The 24,533-nt window shown below is 36.5% G+C and overlaps 1 protein-coding gene across 9 annotated transcripts in view; it reads right to left on the reverse strand.

Moving 5' to 3' along the window:
* Window positions 1-24,533, reverse strand: part of atp11a (ATPase phospholipid transporting 11A) — a 137,018-nt gene that overhangs the window by 44,508 nt on the left and 67,977 nt on the right. For all 9 annotated transcript variants that reach the window (XR_012408021.1, XR_012408019.1, XM_073954285.1 and 6 more), the window contains exons 10-18: window positions 21,910-21,991; window positions 21,037-21,187; window positions 20,377-20,574; window positions 19,907-20,080; window positions 17,741-17,907; window positions 17,081-17,152; window positions 14,717-14,790; window positions 10,332-10,435; window positions 6,766-6,947 (exon numbers count right to left, since the gene is read on the reverse strand). Coding sequence is in view for 7 of the 9 variants with exons in the window: in XM_073954285.1 (XP_073810386.1) it covers window positions 6,766-6,947; window positions 10,332-10,435; window positions 14,717-14,790; window positions 17,081-17,152; window positions 17,741-17,907; window positions 19,907-20,080; window positions 20,377-20,574; window positions 21,037-21,187; window positions 21,910-21,991 (1,204 nt within the window). In the remaining 2 variants the exon portion in view is untranslated. The remainder of the gene's footprint in view (window positions 1-6,765; window positions 6,948-10,331; window positions 10,436-14,716; window positions 14,791-17,080; window positions 17,153-17,740; window positions 17,908-19,906; window positions 20,081-20,376; window positions 20,575-21,036; window positions 21,188-21,909; window positions 21,992-24,533) is intronic.

A 24,533-nucleotide genomic window follows, 5' to 3' on the forward strand; every position in this document is an offset into this window, starting at 1 on the left:
ACTCCGTAATTAAGAAGCCCAGCAGTCAGGATTCACAGTGCCAGATAATTACAAGTCCACCAGTCACTGCACCTCACTCACAGCCCAGCCACGCAGCAAGACACACACTCATGAACAAACCACACCGCACTCCAATAATACACACTTGAATAACTTCACTCAGAGGCATTCTATACTCAAGTTTAAAGAAATCCCAGCATTTCAATTGACATGTCATTCCTTCATCTGATTTTGCCAATATTCAGTTTTGGCTTTGTAATCATTCGTTATAAAAATATTGGCTTATAGTCAGTGTGACACCTGTTGTTTACACATTCCTGGCCTTACATGAATGATTAGTATACTTTATATAAAAAAAAATATATATTTATAATTTATAATTATATATATATATATATAATTTATTAGTAATTTAATTAATTGATTCATTTTCTTTTCGGCTTAGTCCCTTTATTAATCCGGGATCGCCACAGCGGAATGAACTGCCAACTTATCTAGCACATGTTTCACGCAGCGGATGCCCTTCCAGCTGCAACCCATCTCAGGGAAACATCCGTACACACTCATTCACACTCATACACTAGGGACAATTTAGCTTACCCAATTCACCTACAGTATACAGCACCCAGACGAAACCCACGCGAACGCAGGGAAAACATGCAAACTCCACACAAAAACTCCATCTGACCCAGCCGAGGCTGGAACCAGCGACCTTCTTGCTGTGAGGAGACAGCTCTACCTACTGCGCCACCGCATCACCAGTAATTTAATGCTGATAAAAATTAAACTTTAAAAAAATTTTTATTAATTATACAGTTTAATGCATAGAATCTATTGTAGTTTTACATTTAAGTCTGGCTCTGTTCTTGTCTAGAAACTATAGTATTTTTCTTCAGCTAGTTTTGTTCATTTTCCTTGCTGATAAATCAATAATAATTACAACTTTGAAAATAGAATTACTAATGAAATAAAAACTAATAATAATAATAATAAATAAATCTAGTATTTAGTTAGTACTGAAATAAAAATGACCCTGGGTGCAATCATGTTGCCAGATTTTAAAAACTGAAATCTATATAATTTCAAACGTTGAATTTCATTTTCTTTTGCTTTAAATTAAGATTAAAATAGAACAATAAAAATCACAACTATACAGACATATCTACTAATAAAATAAAAACTATTAATAAAGTAGAAAATTATCTATTACTGTATTATTAATCTGTTAGTACTAAAATTGAATTGAACCTGGGTGTGATCACGTTGCCAGATTTTTAAATAGAAATCCATTTATTCATTCATTCATTTAGCTTAGTCCCTTTATACATCAGGAGTCGCCACAGAGGAATGATCCGCCAACTTATCCAGCATATGTTTTACATAGCGGACGCCCTTCCAGCTCCAATCCAGTACTGGGAAACATCCATACACTCTCATACGCTACGGCCAATTTAGTTGATTCAATTCACCTATAGTGCATGTCTTTTGACTGTGTGGGAAACCGCAGCAGGAAACCCACGCAAACATGGGGAGAACATGCAAACTCCACAAAGAAATGCAAACTGACCCAGCCGGTACTCAAACCAGCGACCTTTTTGCTATGAGGTGAAGGTGCTAACCACTGAGCCACCGTGTCACTCTGGCTATAAAATTGACAAACGAAATTTGGTTGATGTGACTGCACCTTTAGCAAGCAATTAATGCAAATTCACATTGTTTTGACATAATTCTTTGCTTATGCAGTAAGTCAGCGATCCTCATCAAATTATCCTCCCATATATTTGACTATAGCGCATGATCTTGAGTGACCTCTTGAAGACACACACAGGCTGGTGCCTACGGGGGCCACTGATTGCATCTAATCAACAGAGGCCTGACAAAATAAGTTCCCGTCCAGTAATCACTGTTTGTTTGCTCTGTCATATTCATTAAGGTGGCAGACGTGGATTGATGTGTTTATTTATAACGCGAGGGTTGGACGGCCTCCATAAGTGCATAAGCCTAAACAGCAGTTCATCAGAAGCGTGTCTGCCGGCCCCCCGATTGATTCAAGAGGGGGTCTAATTACGTTAGATGCTCATTATCAGGACACCGGAGCCTAACGGATGGGCTCTATTGATTGCCTGTGCAATTAACGTTAACTCACACTGGTTCTGTCAGGGCCGCGGGTGCTCACGTGGGCTTCAGTCGGGGGACGCTGGATCTGTAGCTCTCTTTCATCCCGTTATTCGGCCAAACGGAAGTTGGCATTCAGCCAGTTAAAAAATCTAATACTGCTAATGCACATTTGTGCTCGATTTCAGTTCAGGAAAACGCACCTTGCTTATTTAGGCAAATGCAAGATGCACTTTATGGAAAACGTTAAGTTATTATTAACATGCGGATGGTTTTATTGCGCTGGAAAGCAATATTGGACTTGGTTGTGAGTGAGTTGGACGTCATAGTTCTATATATTCCAACCATATGGATTTTTTTGATGGTGTGGTTGGCTCCGGGGATAGGGAATAGGGCTGTAATTCTTAGCACTAAAAGGAAATATCTGCATCAGCTTCTGTAGTGTGACCTGATACCCCTGTTTTAATGGTACAGTGCAAACTTTGGTAGCCTTGTTCCTCACTGGAAATGATTTATTTAAAAACAAATACAGTTGAAGTCAGAATTATTAGCCCTCTGAGTTATTAGCCCCCTGAATTATTAGCCCCCTGTTTACTTTTTTCCCAGATTTCTGTTTAACGGAGAGAAGATTTTTCCAACACATTTCTAAACATAATAGTTTTAATAACTCCTTTCTAATAACTGATTTATTTTATCTTTGCCATGATGACAGTAAATAATATTTTACAAGACACTTCTATACAGCTTAAAGTGACATTTAAAGGCTTAACTAGGTTAATTAGGTTCACTAGGCAGGTTAGGGTAATTTGGCAAGTTATTGTATAATGATGGTTTGTTCTGTAGACAATCGAAAAAAATATATAGCTTAAAAGGGGCTAATAATTTTGACCTTAAAAAAGTTTTTTAAAAATTAAAAACTGCTTTTATTCTAGCCGAAATAAACCAAATAAGACTTTCTCCAGAAGAAAAAATATTATCAGGCATACTGTGAAAATTTCCTTGCTCTGTTAAACGTCATTTACAAAATATTTAAAACAGAATAAAAAAAAATTAAAGAGGGGCTAAAAATTCTGACTTCAACTGTATATACTAAACGTTTGTTCCTGTCCTTTAAACTCATTTCAATGCTATTTTGACCACTAAGTAGAAAATGTCCACAGATTTCATGTCAGAAATATGCCCATTATGCTGTGTAGTAGAGGTCTGCATTCCCACGGCTGTAGGCTACTGCAGGAGCCGTGAGATCAGACCAGATTTCTTGCAGCACGGAATACCTGGAAAAAACCTGGAAGCGGACAGTAACTTGGTGTGATATGAATAGGAGCAGCCGGTCTAACAATACAGCACTCCCGAGTTCCGACGTTATTTCAGAACAGCTTATCTGTGGCTTCCTCATTCTGATTGTGCACCGGTTAAGCCAGGGCTCACAACTGTTACACATGATGAACGCATGGACCTGTGCTTTCTGCATGTGCTTTTTTTCTGTGCGTGCATCATCTGCATAATGATCCTCAGAGCGGGTTTACCAACATGGGAGAGCAAAGTGAAGATGCGCTGTCCTTCAGCTTGCATCAGAAAATGGTCAGTTTACTGTTAGTAAACCCCAATGACTGTAAAAAATATGGACGACGCGACAGCCCTTTTTCCCATTGAACGCCTTGAGGGCAAAACGCCTGCTTGACGGGCACAAACTGTCGCAAAAGACTGCTGAAATTGGAGCCAGACATGCGCAGAAGGATTGTCTGATGGAGCCAGAGGAGGAGCCGCGAAAATGAGCAGAGTCGAGCTTCCAATCAAACGCTTTATGTAAAATCAACTACGCCCCCCGAACTTCTCAGCATGCGTTTGCTGTCATATCAACACAAATGGATGTAATAACGTTAACAAATATGAGGGTTTTATATATTCAATCGCGCCAGCTCCGGGCCGCAGCGCATAACTTACTCGCGGCGTCGCGGGCTGATTCCGGCTCGCATGCGGCAGCGCCTGCTCGCTCGGCTGCCGCATCTGGCTCGATTGACTCGAGCTGGAATTGGGTAGTGAGTCCAGGCATCCGGAGTAGGTCCAGCAGAGGTAACGTTAGTCAGTCTGAGCTCTAAGGGATAAGTCTCCGGCAGGCGAGAATCTAGCCGGAACTGTGTTTTGCTATCTGGGTGGCTAGGCGTGTATCAGCAAACTAATAAAGCCCGAAAAAAGCCCTGAACTTAGCGAATAAACAGTGTTCCACCAGGATCATGTATGTCAGAAACTATAGTTTACTGCTGAACTCATTTTGTCATGGTAAAATAACACAGAAATCGAATAATAACATTTCAGTCTACTTCAGTCTCCTGCCGAAGCTCAGACGCCGCGCTTTGAGAAACTGTCAATCACAGCTGTCAATCACGATGACACGCCCAGCATTAAATTACTGCTAAAAACAAACTGTTTACAAAAATGAAGATCTGCACCTATTTCAGCACAATAACCAGTGCCTTAATCCACCAGAACTATCTTTCGGGACATTTTATTGCAAGTGTAATATTTTTTTTTATTTGGGCTCAAGTCTCCTTCATTAACACGGAGGAGGCGGGCTTTATGACTTGTACTGCAGCCAGCCCCCAGGGGGCGATCTAACGGCCGAAACCTTCACTCAAACGTAGGCTTGCGGCACACTTGGTAAACCCACGTCAGGCAAGTCTTTTTCATGCATCATAGACACAAAAACCTTACCCTTTCCATGATGTGATACCACCTCATAGTTTTACCCTTTTGTTGTCACAAGACTGAAGGTAACCTCAGGTTTAAGGCGGTACTCATGTCTCATCACAAAGGGGCAAACAAAACTGACATATAGATGGGGCCAGACAGAATCTGCTGACATTTTTTGCTATTTCTGCAGAAAGTTTTGTTAAAATCAGTAAATTTAAGCTGAATAATTTTGGGACTATCATAACTAAAAACGTATTATATTTAATAAAAAATAATAACTTTTTAACTTTTATTTTATGTTTACAATGCAAACCCATTTAGATCCACTTTATTTGGTAAACAAACTAAATCTCTCATATAATATATCTACTAAAAGACAGAAAATAATACTTTTTGTATTACGTATTGTTAAAAAATCATAATAATATTTTAATATTTGTCAATACTTATAATGAAATTAATTTAAAAACTGAATTAATATAAATTTACACATATACTGTGTGTAATGTTGGGCTAAAAATCTGCGGAAATCTGTAATTCTGCGCACACAAATTCCGTGGGGGCCTACTTATAGCCAACAATCCTTGCACAACTTACAGTTTTAACTGTTATCTCTCTTTTTGGTAGTACTCAATTTAAACGTGAGACTTTGGAAACCAAATCTAAATTTAGCAGGAATGGTCCAGTTGGGTAGTAAACGGGGCGGTCAGGCAGCGGGTGAACAAAGGCTAAATATACAGGGGGGAAAACCTTGCAGGAGCAGGCGGGAGTAGTCCCGCGCAGATCTCTACTGTGTAGTTATATATATATAGCTATGAAAATGTTCTGTTTCTCCATATTTATTAAATTAAAATTGTGTTATTTTGAGCATTTGTAATAACAAAAAACATATTCAGATATGTTTATATACATTTTTAGTAGGGCTGGGCACTGATTAATCATGATTAATCACATTCAAAGTTGCTTTATTATTAAAGTTTTTTTACGCAACATATGAGTATATTTATTTTGTATATGTATAAAAATGCACACATCTATGCATATATTTGAGAAAATGTTTATTAATTTGTAGATATAAAACACTTACGTATATGATATAAATACAAATTGAAATAAATATGCAAAAAAACTGTGTTGTATATTTCTGTTTTTAGATATACAGTATGTATTACATATATAAAACACACAGAAGTCTTATGTCAAAACAAACTTTTATTTTGGATGCGATTAATTAACCTTTGCCCAGCACAATTTTTTGACAACACAGTATCAGTGTTTTAACTAGGGAAAACCCTAATTTTCAATCACAGTAAATGAAAAAAAAACTAGTTGCAAATTACTAAAGAAAAAACCCTCAAATTGCATTTTTTAAATGTATTTTCGGTATTTTTTTTTTCAATTTGCATAAAAGTGGAATCTGAAATGCATATACCCTACGGCAGTGGTTCTCAAACTTTTTTCATCAAGTACCACCTCAGAAATAAATCGTCTCTCCAAGTACCACCAAAATGACCAGTATTGAAATACAGTCGCGTAGTAGGCCCAGTAAAGCAGCTACAACTCTGCACAGTAAAAAATCGTAGCAGATTACCTCAGAAATATAGGCTACATGTCATATATGTCGTATTATATACATCATTTTTTGTAAATTTTGAAATGTGTGTAGCATTTGCATGACATATTTCATTCCTCCGCGTACCACTAGAAGGAAGCCTGCGTACCACTAGTGGTACACGTACCACAGTTTGAGAACCACTGCCCTACGGTATATTTAAAATATCTCCCAAACATGCATTCCAGATTTTACTCACACTGATCACAAAACAGTTTGGATAACAGTCAGACAACTTCTGCACTTTAAAATCCAAAGTTTGATTCACTTGAGTGCAAGTGTTTTTTTAAAGCAAGTCAGTCAAACTCAGGCGGTATTTGGTGAATGTTAATCAGGCAGTGATTTACCTATCTTCCACAGCCGTGGCTCCCAGCAGGATGAAATCCTTTTCAATGACATCGTAAGCTTCAGCCAGTTTCTTGTCGCGCTCCTGCAGAGCTAGTTTAGCGCTGGTGAGCAGACGACACGTCTCTTCATACTCCTCCTGAGACAGTCTCTTATAAGCCACACAGAGGGTCCGTAAACCTTCCTACAGGGGCAAGATTTAAAACAAAAGTTTAGAAAATTCCTATAAGAAAACATATGTCTTAGCATAAACATAATGTAATGAACAATAGCTGTGCTAAGAAAAGTGAAAATGTTGGCACTATTGACTCCAATACCATTTTTTTTACTCTACAATACAACAAATAGAGATATTTTGAAGAAATGAAGAAATGTTCATGCTGCTCTTTTACATTAAAAGATGGATGTATAGTTTTGCTTTTGGTCTGCACTCCGACACTGTTTTCATGTACATGTAAAGCAGCCAATCACAGTTTGTGTTGAACAGAGTCATGGTTATGAAAAGTATTATCATGACAAGTGTCAATTGTCACAGTTGTAAACACAATGGCCTCCTTCTTCGAGATGAGAGGGTTTGGCATAATGGCAGCTTTGTTTGCAGACAAAAAAAGGAATTTACACACATATATATTTATTCTCAGGATTGCTAGCTTCTTGCAAATGGTGAGTTAAAATTGTAATGTAGTTGAAGTTAACATTTTTAATTATTTGATTTGCCATGAGCTCAAATAACATCAACACCACAACAGCCCACATGGATTATGCACAGATTACTATGTCATATATCACTTTTTATGCAGACAAATATCCCCTTTATGTCTTTTTTTAAAATGTAATATCCACTGGGCATTGTTTGTGCACATAAAAGAGCAGCGTGAAAACATCTCCTTATGGGTTCCACTTAAAGGGACCCAAAAATTAACCTTTACTCACTATTTACTCACCGTTAAGTGGTTTCCAAAACCTTTAAGAGTTTCTGTTTTCTGATTAACACAAAACAAGATACTCTGAAGAATTCTGTAAACTGGTAACCATCGACAGAGGAAAAAAAACTAATACAATGGAAGTCAATGGATACCAGTTTCATTGGTTACATTTTTCGAAATAAAGAAATAAATTGTTGACAAACTTTATGGAGGCTTGAGAAAGCCCAGTCTGAAGGTTTGAAGTAGTTTCAATTAACATATTATTAATTCAAGTTCAAATAATTAAACTAGTATTAAACAAGCCTGAAATAGTTGGCATAGATAAATAGGTGCATATATTAGCTTGTTTCTAGTTGTTTCTAGGCATGTTTCTTAGGTGGTGGACAGGTTGCTAAAGTGTTGCTAGGTGGTTGCTAGTGTGATCTGAGTGGTTGCCAAGCCATTGCTAGGGTGTTCTGGGTCGTTGCTAATGTGTTGGGCGGTTTCTAGGGTATTTTGAGTGTTTGCTAATTTAATTTAATTTAATTTAATTTAATTTAATTTAATTTAATTTAATTTAATTTAATTTAATTTAATTTAATTTAATTTAATTTAATTTAATTTATTTTATTTTATTTTATTTTATTTTATTTTATTCCAGTTCATTTGTATAGTGCTTTTTACAATAATTATTGAGGAAGACATGAGGATAATAATATAACATTTATACTTTTTTAAAGAATTACAATGATTAAAAAAAAAAAAAAAACATCCCTATTATCACTGGTGATAGAAATGTCAGCTTGGGCTCCTTCAAACAGTCTTGAGAACACCGAGTCTATTGTGTCTGTCACTACAGAAACCTTTTCACTACGCCAAGCAAAGTCATGAATCAGCACAGACGCCAGTGCAACCAAACCCTTTTCTAAAGTGATGTCATTCCTGACCCAGATCTCTGAGAAACACAATGAAGTAACATAGAGCTGTGTCAGTCTAAGACATCAGATACATTCCTCATGCCTGCGACCACAATACATTGCTTTTCTCAAGATGATTTCATTAAATGAGGAGTTTAAGATCATTTCATCGAATCATAAACAGGAAAGGACTTTTTGAAGCTACATCGAGATCCTACCTAATTAATAGTTGTTTATAACACTCATCCCTCTTATGAAAGCTAATGAGATAATCTGCAATGGTAAAGCATTAATAGAAAGACAATGGAGACATTAGCTATGTTTCCATTCAAAGAAGCAAATTAAACATGCGCAAAACTGGAACTTCGCATAAAACATCAGCGAATGAAGCACCGTTTCTATCCCATGAGTCAAAGAGAACAAATCAAGTCACTTCCTAAAACAAATGGTGGCAAATAACAAAAAGAAAGATTGAATTTTCTGCAGTAGGAAAAGAGCCACTGTGGCCTTTTTTTCTTATATAATAAATTAGTTTAGCCTCAGAACACAAAGATAATGGCTTTTGCATTGTAGTAAATTTTTTTAAGTCCATTTTTTTATTTATGAAAATCTTAGAGCCCTATCATACACCAGACGCAATGAGCCTCAAGAGGTGTAGAGCACAATTTGTTGCTATTTTCAGACCAGCACAACAGTAATTTTCACGTTTTGCGCCACATTGTTTAAATCCATTTGCTCCACTTTGTGGACTCATGGGTGTGCTGGTCTAGAAAGGAGGTGTTAAATGTATGTTAAATGTATTGTTCATTTATTAATTGGCTGGAAATTAGAACTGAATTTAGAAATAGTTTTAAAACAAATCTTTGCGCTTAATAAACAAAATTAAATATGTAGCCTAATGATGTCTTCAGTGGAGTGCGTACAACACCGTTTTCTTAATCACAAAAGTAAAGGAGTAAAGAATAAAAGTAAAGTAAAAAGAAAGTAAAGAGGCCAAATGGAGGAGGCTCATTCTTTATCCATGCGCTACAGATGATTTGTTTCACTGTTTTCTCGCTAATGAAGCGTTCAGTTTGTCCACTTACAAAGTCTGCCATGCATATAGCAAATGTGCCATGGCATGACGCAACTGACTTTTAAAGGGAATGAGAGATGAGAATCTGATTGGTTTAGTACTCATTATACTCAAAACACACCCATAACTCGTTAAGAGTATAAGCACAACCATGTTGGACCATGCTCCAGGGTGCAGATCAAGATAGCAAAAATGAATTCGGACACGCCTCTAATGCTTTTGCGCCATGTGCTTTAGACTTTGCACCTACAGTAGATCGTTAAAATATAGCCTTTAGTTACACTTCATAAATGCATAAAAATAAATTTATAAAAAATTGGTTCAAGTGTCGGTTAAAGTGTCAGGGAGATGAAAAAGTCTGTTTTCTACGGGTGATTTGTCAAGCCCACTCACCTGTGTGAGGCACACTAAGGATTGCATAATGTTTTGAGTATTTGAGTAAACATAGCTTTGGTCTTTGCGCTTTCTTTCTTTCTAATTTTCAGGAATATTTCAGGTCCTTTTAGGCTCTCTTTCAGGATGGTTCTCAAGCTAAACAAAAGTTGCATAAGCAAACATTTGGGGGGAGCTTTTTTTATTCTTCATCAAGATGTAGGAAGGTTCTTTTGTGACCTATAAATAGCTCTGCTAAAATAAGAAAGAAGATGAAGATGTTTCCAATTTCTGCTCACCACAGCGTTGTGCTCGACTCGCGCTCTGACCTGCTCCACCTTCCCAGAAACCACCCGTGGGAAAACAGAGGAATCGGCACCTTTACAGAACAAGTAGTACTCGCCTAGAGCAAACAAACAATTGAAGAATAAAATAATTAGCAACTATACAAAAAACTTCCTTCAATAAATCTATAACAGCTATTAATTCAAAACAGTAGACCATATGATATGTATTTATTTATTTGTTTACTACAAGTTACAAGTTTTAATGCATTTAATAGCACTTTTTTTACACATACTGGGAATCATTGCACTACCTCTATTCTCTGTTTAAAACATTTAGATTGTATTGTGGGCGGTGCGGTGGCGCAGTGGGTGGTGATGTCGCCTCACAGCAAGAAGGTTGCTGGTTCGAGCCTCGGCTGGATCAGTTGGCATGGCTGTGTGGAGTTTGCATGTTCTCTCCGTGTTTGTGTGGGTTTCCTCCGGGTGCTCCACAAGTCCAAAGATTGTGCTATGTGAATTGGGTAAGCTAAATTGTCCATTGTGTATGTGTGTGAATAAGAGTGTAAGGGTGTTTCCCAGTGATGGGTTGCAGCTGGAAGGGCATCCGCTGCGTAAAACATATGCTGGATAAGTTGGCGGTTCATTCTGCTGTGGCGACCCCTGATTAATAAAGTGACTAAGCTGAAAAGACAATGAATTAATGAATGAATAAATGCGATTGAGTTGTAGTTTCTACAAAGCCCCTCCTTCTGAAAGCCTCAAGTGCTTTGACTGGCCAGCTGAGTAAGTGTATTATGATTGGCAAATCAGTTCAAGTTTTTCTTTGTGTAAAAATGTAAGATCTTAAATGTAAAATGCTGAAATAAACAAAGAAAATGCACATTGTTTCAAACTAGCCAAGCAAAAAAAAAGATCAAGAACAAACTACAATTGTCTAAGCTTATATCTTATGTATTACTTTGTCACATGGATATTTAAATTTATACCATATACATACATTCACCGGCCACTTTATTAGGTACACCTGTCCAACTGTTTGTTAATGCAAATTTCTAATCAGCCAATCACATGGCAGCAATTCAAGCATCAGATTGGGGTAGAAAGGTGATTTAAGTGACTTTGAATGTGGCATGATAGTTGGTGCCAGATGTGCTGGTCTAAGTATTTCACAAACTGCTGATCTACTAGGATTTTCACGCACAACCATCTCTTGGTTTACAGAGAATGGCCTGAAAAAGATGTCACGAAACACGTCCTACCTTGAGGCGGAAAGGCTACAGCAGCAGAAAACTACACCGGGTGCCACTCTTGTCAGCTAAGAACAGGAAACTGAGGCTACAATTCGCACAGGCTCACCTAAATTGGACAATAGAAGATTGTGAAAACGTTGTCTGGTCTGATGAGTCTCGATTTCTGCTGCAACATTGGATAGTAGAGAACCAGGCATCAACAACATGAAAGCATGGATCCATCCTGCCTTGTATCAGCAGTTCAGGCTTCAGCAGTCTATCCCTTTATGACCACAGTGTACTCATCTCCTGATGGCTACTTCCAGCAGGATAACGTGCCATGTCATAAACCGCAAATCATTTCCGACTGGTTTCTTGAACATGACAATGAATTTACTGTACTCAAATGGCCTCCACAGTCAAATAGAGCACCTTTGGGATGTGGTGGAACGACAAATTCATATCATGGATGTGCAGCCGACAAATCTGCAGCAACTGCATGATGCTATCATGTCAATATGGACCAAAATCTCTGAGGAATATTTCCAGCACCTTGTTGAATCTATGCCACAATGGAATAAGGCAGTTCTGAAGGCAAAAGTGGGTTCAACCCGGTACTAGTAAGGTGTTATATGATCTTAAGCTCGAGTCACATTCTAACAATGCAGACCACGTAAATCAAGTCTTACATGGCGACAACATAACGGCCTTCTATGTTAGATAAAATAGTTCCATTATTGGTGTCCCCATTATTAGTTCTTTAGCTTCACAGATTTTATTCAAGCACAAACACACACATAACAAAGCATCATATGACCTCTGTGTTTCAGCTTTTCTATTTCATACCCTTTTTCTCTCTGAAATGCCCTACACTATGACAGTACACGAAAAGTGGGTCATAAAAGTCATTTTGTGTTGACTTAAAATGAGAATATTAGTTATGCTGTCGGGCCCGCAATACATTCAAGAACATCCTAATTGCTTTTTTAAAATGGGAAGATTAGTTATCAGGTCAATTGTATGTGACTGAATGCATTGAGGAATCATGCCGATGTCTAAATCCAGCTCTCATTTGTATGCTAGTAGCACATTGACCCACTTGCATTAACTGGCCCTCCATTTAGGCACACATGGTGACTCAGAGAAATTTCAGTGGAATGTGCGACTGTCTAGAATGAGTGGGCGTGTGTGCATGTGTGTGTGTGTGTGTGTGTGTGTGTGTGTGTGTGTGTGTGTGTGTGTGTGTGTGTGTGTGTGCGTGCGTGTGTGTGTGTGTGTGTGTGTGTGTTTGCTCGGCTATCATTTGAGGACAAATTTATCCCCAGACATTCGTTAAATCCCTTTGGGGATGTTCTCAAATAGGGGAAAAAAGCATTCATAAATAAAGGGAATAATTAGACCTGCCAATCGGCTTACATGAAATACAGGTTAATGAATTAATGCAAATAATTATGATTAATTCTATATATATCAACATTTGCAGAGGAAATTCAACAGATGAAAACAAATGAGAAGTTGTTTATAATATTTTAATAATTTAATATATTATATATAATATTCTGTTCTAATAATGAACATCATTGACATAAAAAAGAGATTAACTGCAATAAAAATGAGAGAAAATAATTATTCAAACTATATTAACGCCCTAAACTGCCACTTATAGTGTTCTTAAAGGTATAATGTCATCCTTTACTTTATAATTATATATAAAATTTACATTTGCTTTATATACTAAATAACAAAGCAGAATCAAGTCTAACAAAGTAAATAAGTGTCTATAATTAGTGTACTTAATTTTGTGGACACATTTGTGCTGAGAAGTAAGTTAAATCTGACACATACACACTCACACAAAAACTTTTAGGGTCATAAAAATATATTTAAAAAAATCAAATAAAGTGTATTATTGTTAAAAATATGTCATTTTCTTTAAGGATTATAGTATTTAAAACTACCTATGTAAATGGTTGATGAGGACATGTCTTTGTTATTCAAATTCTTAAAAGACACTAAACATTCACTCATTCATTTTTCTTTGGCTTAGTCTCTACTTTAGAGGTTGCCACAGCAGAATGAACCACCAACTAATCCAGCATATGGGGCGGATGCCCTTCCAGCTGCAACCCAGTATAGGAAAAAAGTCAATCACACTCAATCACACTCATACTATAATTTAGTTTATTCAATTCACCTATAGTGCATGACATGCATGATAATGAATGGGGGAAACTGGCCCAGCCGAGACTCAGCGACTTTCTTGCTGTGATGTGACAGTGCAAACCACTAAGCCACTGTGCCACCCTAAACAATGTCTTAAAAAAACTTTCAGGTGGTTTCTGTCAGGGGATATGTTTGCATTATCGATATATAAAATTTCTACAGTATAAATATCATTATGGAAACACCACGTACAACTGTGTGTGTCCCTGTAATTCAAAAAGCTTCAAAAAGATATTTAACGGGGTCTTTTAGGCTTAGACCCTTTACTCACAGCCGAATGAACCACCAACTTATCCAGCATGTGTTTTACGCATGCCCTTCCAGCTGCAAGACAACACTGGGAAACACCCACACACTTCTGCATTCACACACATACACTATGGCCAATTTAGCTTAATTAATTCACCTATAGCACATGTCTTTGGACAGTGGGGGAAAACAGAGCACCCGGATGAAATCCACACCAAAACTGGGCCAACAACTGACCCAGGCGGGACTCGAACGAGGAACCTTCTTGCTGTGAGGCGATCGTGTTACCCACTGCGCCACCATGACGCCTTAACATTGGGGTTGGATGTAATAAGCCGTTAGGGTTAGATATAAAAAGCCAATTTTACAATATAAAATGCATTACGCCAAATGAGTGTCCCTGTAAACCACGTATAGACCATTTTGAGGGATGTAAACAAAAACAATGGTCCCATCGTATTTCCTGTTTTACATTTTTAGTTTCTATAGCTTCCGAGAATCCAAAAAGAGCCAGATATAGAAAAATAATGTTATGATAGCTGTTTTACCATTAAGTTATGACTGAACCACCTCTTGTTAACGTTATAAAATTGTTTGATAACAAGCAGGAAAAGTTCATGGGCCAATGACATGACCACATTGAAATGGTTTACACAAGTATGTATGTATGTATGTAAGAGTGTGTGTTCATCCTACCCGAGTTTGATCGTACGATTACACTCATTCTCCTCCTCACCGAATCAAAGTTTAACACATCCAGCAGCTCAAATCTGTGAACACATAAACACAAAGGCAAATATTTTGTATTTAAAAGGTTAAGTGACAACTGACTATGTCCACATTTATGCTCGCATAAATCAGAGGAATGCATGGCGTTTGCTGGGTGTTTTGGGATGCATCTTTATCACAGACGGACAGACTTTTTATGGGACTGCGCTCTGTGCTGACCCTCATGTTCTCAGCTGTAGGACAGTGTGTAGCTGCACTAATTATGGCTGGTCCTTGTCCTTCAAGGGCATGAACACACACACATACACACATAGACAAACGCACACACACCAGTCCCCTCACTGCCTGAACAGGGGAAACTTCACTACCTAAAAGTGTTATCTTAAAAAACACACAGTTGCATTAATATGCCAACCTAATTTGTAAATACGCAAATGATTAGAGATTAACTGAGCAAACTGTTCTCTTACTGAGCTTTCTTTCCTTTTTAAAATGCTAGAATTAAATTAAAGTGAGTTAAAGTGCTCGAAATCTGGTATGAAATTAAAAGCCTATTTGGAAATCATTTAGCCCTAAAATTATTCATACCCCGGGCATATTCTGATGTGAAGTTACTTTTATTCAACCAGAAAGTTTTATTTAATGAAATTGACTTCCAAAAGATAATAAGATGATGTGCAAGAGGCATCATTGTGAGGAAAAATGTCCTTCTCAGCTTTTATTTACATTTAATAAAAAAAGAGGCAAAATTATTCATACCCTTTGCAAACTGTCACAGTCAATAGGAAAATCCAAAATTCTATACCCTTCCAGAAAGTCCAATAGTTCTAAAGCATCCTAATTACCCTGCCATGAACACCAGCGATCTAGCCCTTATAGACATCTACTATATGATCCGGACTACAATTCTGCCCCTGAACTGCACTACATCTCCCATGTGGCACCTCACACACACACCAGTTCCAGATCACCCATAATTACACACACAAAACCTCATGATGGACTAATCAGATGGACCACATAAACAGCGCACACACACACAAACACACACACACACACACACACACACACACACACACACACACACACACACAAATACAGACACACAAATACATACACACACACACAACACACACACAAACACAACTACACACACACACAAATACATACACACACACACACACACACACACACACACACACACACACACTTTGCTGACTCTTGTTACCCTATAACCCCTGTATCCCCTGTTTATTTATAAACTAATTTCGAGAGGATCACATGCTTATGATTGTCCACAGCTGGTCCCGCATTAACTTATGATTAATTCACTAATCATATAATTTCTAATTCGCTATAAATAAGCAGTTTCTTATCTCAGTATCTTCATCTCGATGAATCTCTCCTCCCACCTAGTAATTAGATGGGCGACACGGTGGCCCAGTGATTAGCACTGTTGCCTCACAGCAAGAATGTCTCTGGTTAAAGTCCCTACTAAGCCAGTCGACATTTCTGTGCAGAGTTCGCTCCCCATGCTTGCGTGGGTTTTCCCCAGGTTTCTCCAAAAAACACACAATCTAAGTAAATAGAACAGACCAAATTGACATCAAAGTCAAGCTCTTAGTATGCCGTATATCTCTCCTTAGCAATCCCTATATCTGTCGATAGCCAGAAATAAGTCAGGGGAGTTCATCAAGATCTACCTGAGCTCAAACTCCCCTCTTGCCCTGCTAACGGGAGGGAGCCCAGGACTCAAGGATCTTATTGTCATGATAACCAGCGATCTAACCACCAGAGGTCGCTGGTAAACATTCACACACATAAGACTACAAGTCTGCTTGCAAATGGACTACATATTCAGTCATGCCACACACACACACACCTGCTCTAAATCTCTACTGATTACAATCGCACAGCTGAAGCTGCTCAAGGACTGATTCTCCGACTCTGGATTGCCCTCATACATCTGTTTGCCCCCATATTGACCCCTGCTTGCCTGACCATTCTAATAAACCTGCATGTGGATCCTCACCTCTGTTGTCAGTGTCACATCCCTTGGTTTCACTTATAAGCTCAGGGCTCTCTGCCGGGACAGCATGCCAAACAAGCTAATTACTAATCATAAGCTAGGTCTTAACTCTTGAAGCATTTTTTTCTTTTTTGTAGGTAAAAATATACATCACATAAAAACGTATATTTAACCTATTAATGCATGTAAGTTTTTTTTTTGGATAGTGTAAAGTAAGATTTTTGGACAGACTGATGGACTTGCAAATGCTGCTACAGTTTCCTGTTGGTCATTGAGCTCATGCTGTTGTCCAGATGGCTCACCTCTCCATCTCATCCTCTCTGTTAAGGATCTCCATGTGACTGTCCTTCAGACGGAGGTAGGTGAAGCCCAATCTGAGCAGGTGAGAGAAAGAAAAACAAGTTTCTTTATGATTGTTGCTGAGCATTATTTATTCTAGATTTGTATGATTGTGTTATAAATGGCTCAAAAAGCTATACAGTATATACTACAGTGTGTATAGTATATTGTAGGAGACCTCAAAAACGTGTAGGAACCATAAAAATAGCACACTTAAAGGGATAATATGAGTTTTATGATCAGAGTATTGATTTACACGTAATATATAAATAAATAAAGATTATTCATACGCATTAAATAAGTGATTTATTGTTAAAACTGCATACTGGTAGGGTTATGTTATAGTATCTATAATAGCTATATGTAAAACATGATAAATGTGTGTGTGAATAGGTGTGAGGGTATGAAACAATGGTTTATGATTTATTGACAATAGTTTATTTAGATCAGAGTAATAATTTACACGACGCGTTCTGACTGTTTTGGCAGGAAAATGAAATATAAAATTGCTCTGTCATCCAAAGTGAGACTCTGTATCTCAAACCTTGAAGGACAGTGTCTAAAGTGCAATATGGTGGCCCTGTTTTGTGTCTGTGTGTGTAATATATATGCATTCATCTTGCCTTTTCATGCCCTCCACCAGCGCAACCTCGTCTGGGGAAGAGGAGATATAGAAAGATGTGGCTTTGCCCTGATGTATTCCTCTCTTAATGCCGTCGACCGTCTCCTCTTCCTTTACCTGGACAGTGTGGCACAGGCACAGCGCACGAAAAAACAGCTCCTCTCGCTCCTGTACAGGCAAAACGCATGCAGTTGTGAGGAACGACTCCTGCAGATCTTTTTCAACAAAAATACATCAAGACATTAAAGGGATAGTTGACCCAGAAATCAAAATCTTTTGACCCTCAATCATCCATGATGTATTGTAGCTGACATTTTGTTAAGGAAGATATTTAGCTGAAACAATGGTCATCAGTGATTCATGAAATGTAAATCGATGACTCCCATCACTTTGAGTAAAAAACAGGAAGGTGGTGTTCTCAAGACTGTCATGACACCTTTATAATCATGACATAGCAGGTCACGAATATGAAGGAGATTGTATGCATGTTTATGACACCTTTATGAAGTGCAGTTTAGACATTTTTTAAATGCAAAGATGACATTGTTTGAGATGTTTTTGTTATAACAACTTGACATACAGTTAAAGTCAGAATTTCTAGCCCCTCGATAAAATCTTTGAAAATAAAAGTGAGTCGACTAAGTGGACAAGAATTATTTGTCTGTTTCCTCTCACACCAGCAGAAAGGAAGATAGATAGACTAACAAAGCCAGATTAAGTGACAAAGACGAAGAGATAACAGGAGACAGAAAGGCTATCAGTGTCTGAACAACATGCAGTCAATACCCATTTATCCTGTAAATATTTGGATGCATCTGATACATTACAAATCTAAACAACAACCAACTCTGAAGTTTAATTGTATTATGAACACACTTCAGCCTAATGATCTCATTAGAATGGACAAACTGAGCCGATCTAATTTCCTGACTGATATTCAAAGAGATCACATTTAAAACTGCAACTGTCGAGATGTGAGACGAGTTAACAAATTCTTTCACAGATGTTTTAGTTAATCTTCAGAATTAATGTGTCACGTCGTCACAAAGCTGATTTATCAAAGATAAAATTAAAATCCATCCATCACGCCATCCATCCATGGCTAAAATATTCATGCTAAAACTTGCCGTCGATAATATCAGACAATTTCTGTGCATTGAAACATAACTAGTCACCGATAACCACACATTCTCATCTCTTACTTTGATGAATATAATATTATTATTGTGGGAGAAAATGCATTTGGTCAAACTGATTCATTAAATTGAATAATGACAGGAAAACTTAAGGTAAACTTTACCTAGGGACTAGATGGTAAAAAATTTGGGGAAAAAAAAATTACATGACAATTGTTTTCATATTTTAATTATGTTTTTAATTTTACAGTAAATACTTTTTTGGACTTTTTTGGATTAAATAAAAAATATGAAAATTAAATAAAATAAATAAATACAAAATTAAATAAAAAAAATTAATTAGCTAAGATTTAAAACCAAATTAAATTAATGCAAAAAAAGAAATAAAATTAAATAAAATTTAAATTTAAAATTAAAAATGCTAAATTAAATTAAGTTAAATTAAAGCCCAAAAATATAAAATTAAATTAAATTAAATTAATAAAGGAACTAAGCCAACAAGAAAATGAATGAATGAATGAACAACTTAAATAAAATAAAATAAAATAAAATAAAATAAAATAAAATAAAATAAAATAAAATAAAATAAAATAAAATAAAATAAAATAAAATTAAATTAAATTAAATTAAATTAAATTAAATTAAATTAAATACACAAAATTAAATTAAATAATAACAATATTTTTTTATCTAATTAAAGCAAAAAACAAAATTAAATTGAATTTAATTTTAAAAATATATAAACTAAACTAAACTAAGCTATGCTAAGCTAAGCTAAGCTAAACTAAACTCAATAGTATCTGGATGCAGCCTTTATGATGCAAGCTGAGACTGCATCACTCAGCGATGCAATGTCAGACACAATGCACTCAAATGGAGCTAGTGACGTCACAGTGACGGGTAGGGTTAGGGGTGGGGTTAGGTGAGCCCATTAAAAAGCATTGGATGCAGCCCAGATTGCACTGCACCAGGTCTGCAGCCAGACCCCTCTCACTAAACTAAATCAGCTATAATCAAAACAAGAAGCTCACCTTTCCCTCTACACCTGGAGAGGAGTCAATCATATCCATTCCAGCAGCTCCAGGTAAGATCTGCCCATTACAGATGGCATGTGGCACATAGACATGTCCATCCACGCAACACTCCCTCAGCTCCATGTTATTTTCTGTCAAAGTGCCTGTCTTATCAGTGAACACATATTCCACCTGTAAAAAAAACAAGTGCCATCCACTGTAAAAAATGCAGGGTTCCACGCAATTCATTGATGTTGACTGGACCTTGACCCAACACAAATTGATTAAGTTAATTTAGGACTCTTAACAAAATTTTTTGGATTGAACATTAAAAAAATTAAGTTGTCCCATGAAATCTAAAGAATTGTGTTGTTTTAGCTCATTTGAATTAAGTTGTTTGAACGAACAAAAACAAATATTTTTTTGAGTATAGTAAACAAACAGTGACCCAAACAGCAGTTTAAAAGTGGGCTAAAATTGTCTGCTACCTGTCCAAGCTCCTCATTGAGGTCCGAGGTATTGACCAGCGGCCTTTCTCCAACCTCCTCATCAAACATGTCGTCGTCCCACAGGATAAAGTAGGAGCCCAGGAACTTCTGCATCTCCACCGTCACGTACATAGACACAGGAATGATGTAGTTAAACAGAACCATGAAGGCCAGGAAGTCTGTGAAAGCCCGGATTAACTGAGGACACAAAACAACATGGGATGTTTGGGTTGTCGCATTTTCGACACAATGTATATATATTTTTTTAGTTAATACATTTTTTTTTGTATTTACCAAATCTGTTTGTTTATTTATTTATTTATTTATTTATTTATTTATTTATCCTATAATAATAATAATAATAAAAATTATTATTATTATTATTATAACTAAGGTTATTAGTTACCACAACTTTATTAGTTACTAATAACTTTAACCAACTAATTAGTAACTAATAGCTTTCAACAGTTAAAGTTATTATAAACATAGTTAACCTGCAATTATATAGCATATACAGTAGGTGATGTCCATGTGTATGTATAAATTAAGTGTATTTGTGTATTAAGTGTATGTGTTGTCCTTGATAATAATAATAATAATAATAATAATAATAATAATAATAATAAAAAGAAGAAAAAAGACATTGTTTATAGCACATACTACATGTCGTTGCCTCTCAGACTCAGTCCTCTGGTTGTACCAGGGCTCATCTCTGTTCGGGTCGGCCTGCCAGACATACTTCAGGACAGTATTGATCAGAGCTTTACTGATCAGAATGCAGAGGTACACAATCAGATAGGCGTTCATAGACCTGCAATGCAAACAACAAGCAGATGAGAAACACCCAAAATCATGCTTAATGTTTTCTGGACATGTATCCTAAACCAGTGTGACTTGGCCAGAGGGAATGTAAAGTCAACATCCAAATACTATCTCAAATATTTAAATTAAATGGGAATTTCAAGCAAAAATGGCAATTTACTTCATGCTTATTCAGCCTCAGATTATTAAAACTTATTGTGAGCTTTTATCTGTAGAACACAAAAGAAGATATTTCGTAGAATGTTAAAAGGTGGCTATTGACATCCATAGTAGGGACAAATACTTTGGAAGTCAGTCTAAAACTATACAACATTCTTCAAAAGCATTCTCTTTTGTGTTTAATTGTAAAAAGAAACTCAAAAAATGTAAAATCGATGACTATTGTTTGTTATTTTTAGGCGAACTACCCGTTTAAAGGGCTAAAAAAGGAAATCAACATTTATTTGATTTAAAAAGTCAATGACATCTGAAACTCTGAAAATAGATCTCTGAAAGTACACTTGTTTATTTAATAAATAGAGATCTGATGTATTTGCCTAATGGCTGCATTTATCCGTCTGTCGCAGAAACACATGTGAGCGCAACTTGATACCATTTGTGACATCAAATACAGAGGCCCACAATTTGCTTTACAAACAGGACACTAAATGCATTACGCTGTACATGCTGACAGCAAGATAAACTGATCGAACGTCTATCATCGTGTCTTACTTTTCAACAGCGGAGCGTTTCTGAGACTTGGACTGGTAGTTAAGGGCCATCTTGGTTTCCATGCCCGTGTAAATGGCCACAGCTAGAAAAACAAGAAACCACAGAGTTAGTTATGATTAAAGAAACCATTATATGCACTGTAATAAATGCTGGGTTCCACACAATCCCTTCATGTTGTCTCAACACAAATCGATTAATTTAACTTAATGGTTTAAACAAATTTATGTTAATTGAGCTGTTTTTTTTTCAGCTCATTTAAATTTTTTAAACAAGCAGCTAAATTATTTTTAGGTGTACAGTTTCCTCTGCTAATGTTGGCACCCTTTGTTAATATGAGGAAAGAAAACTGTGAAAAAATGTCTTTAATATTTAACTTTTTGATCTTTGACCCACCGGCCACTTTATTAGGTACACCTGTCCAACTGCTCGTTAACGCAAATTTTTAATCAGACAATCACATTGCTAAACTTAATGCGTTTAGATATGAGACACGGTCAAGATGATCTGCTGCAAGTCAAACCGAGCATCAGAATGGGGAAGAAAGGCGATTTAAGTGACTTTGTACGTGGCATGGTTGTTAGTGCCAGACGGGCTGGTCTGAGTATTTCAGAAACTGCTGATCTACTGGGATTTTGATATCTAAATGTTTGTGTCGTGTCACGTCATGTGCGGAGAGTCAAATTGCTTGTCTCGGGAATCTTGTTGTGACATGTGTTGTAAAAACTGCACAATGTTTCCAGAAGTGTGGATTGTTGATAAGAAAGTGTCTGGTGCACGCGGAGAGGAGAGAGTGTGTCCTATGGGTGGTTTGTCAAGCTCATTAACCTGCATGAAGCACACTCAGAATTGGACAATGTTTTCAGAGAAATATGGATTGTTTATAAGAAAAGATTCTGTAATTTAAAAGTTTCTGGTGTAAATAAATAAAAATAGAGTCTGTTGTTAGCAAGTACTGATGAAACAGACCCGTTTTTAGACATTTCTTGAAAACGCCAACCAGATTTTCCCAAGTATGACATGTTCATGGATTAACATCCATGCTGAACCTGGAACAGCATTCCAATCAGCCGATCAGATTTAAGGGATACGTTTACCGTTTATGTTCAGTTTAAACTTACCATTAGGTTTATGAACTACATCCATATCTACGTGATTGTTATCCAACTATTATTCTGATTTTGGGAATAATCTACTGTTATGGTTGGGTTTAGGGGAAGGGAATAGGTATGTATTACATATTCCAACAAAAATTATGTTCCAGGATCAACACAGATGTTAATACAGGATCACATTGTGCTTGGCAAAATCATGACGTGCTCTTGAAAATGATCATAGACTGATCATGTAGTTTGGCAAGTCATTCCAGCAGGACGCAACATTAAAGGTTAATCTTTCTTGCGATTGATTTAATGCCCCCTTGGGATGGTACCACAAAGTGACGCATTCAGTAGCAAAGCACAGGCACAAAAGCCTACTTTCATACAGCTATATTCTCATTTTGTCAACAAACAACCTTTTGTCACAAATCACTGCTCTGACTTTGCTCTTCTCCACTGTGATGAATGACTGAGTGAGTTTTTGGACTGTGCATTTCTTCATATTTATAGCCCTGTGAAACAGGAGGTCATGGTTGAACAACCTTCTGTTCCTAGTCACTGTGGTGTGCTAAAATATATATAAAATATCAATAGGAACGTACTTCAAAAATATTTCACTCATATGTATTCATAAATAGCACATACAGGTAAAGTCAAAATGATTTGCCCTCCAGAGAATTATTTCACAAATGATGTTTAACAGAGCAGGGCATTTTTCACAGTATTTCCTATAATATTTTTTCTTCTGGAGAAAGTTTTACTTGTTTTATTTCGGCTAGAATAAAAGCAGTTTTCATTTTTTCTTTTAAACCATTTTAAGGTTAATCAGCCTTGGGAAGGGCGCCCAGGTATATTAACAGCCGCCCAAGTATATTTGGTGACATTTATTTTTTTTTATTATTATCACTTTTTTTTTTGGATCCGCCTGCACGTTTCCTACTTCTCGTTGTGTGTGCGGGAGAACTGTAAACACTCCTCCGGACTATTTCACGTGCTTTGCAGAGACCCACAGAGATGTGCCTTTTTGGGACTTAAAATCATCAATCCAGGGTTTCTAAATCTCAGAAAATGTCCAGGATTTGGCTTTTGGTTTCACTTTATAAAGTCATCCTTAATTGTATGCATTTTCTCATGACTTTTTTATTTTAAGCCTGATTTACTTTAGCTTGGCTTCACAGCTGACAGCACTTGCACAGCTGCAAGACCGAGAGAAACATTAAATAATCAATTCTTTGATCTAAACGACTCAGATAAACTTTTCTTTTTAGTCAGAGAGGATAAAATGACATCTAAACTGGCTGCAAAATATACAGTTCAAGTCAGAATTATTAGCCCCCCTTTGGTTTTTATATATATATATATATATATATATATATATATATATATATATATATATATATATATATATATATATATATATATATATATATATATATATATATATATATATATATATATATATATATATATATATATATATATATATATCCCAAATGATGTTTAACAGATAAAGGAAATTTTCACAGT

Source organism: Danio rerio, chromosome 1, assembly GCF_049306965.1.
Source record: "Danio rerio strain Tuebingen ecotype United States chromosome 1, GRCz12tu, whole genome shotgun sequence".
NCBI classification, from domain to species: domain Eukaryota; kingdom Metazoa; phylum Chordata; class Actinopteri; order Cypriniformes; family Danionidae; genus Danio; species Danio rerio.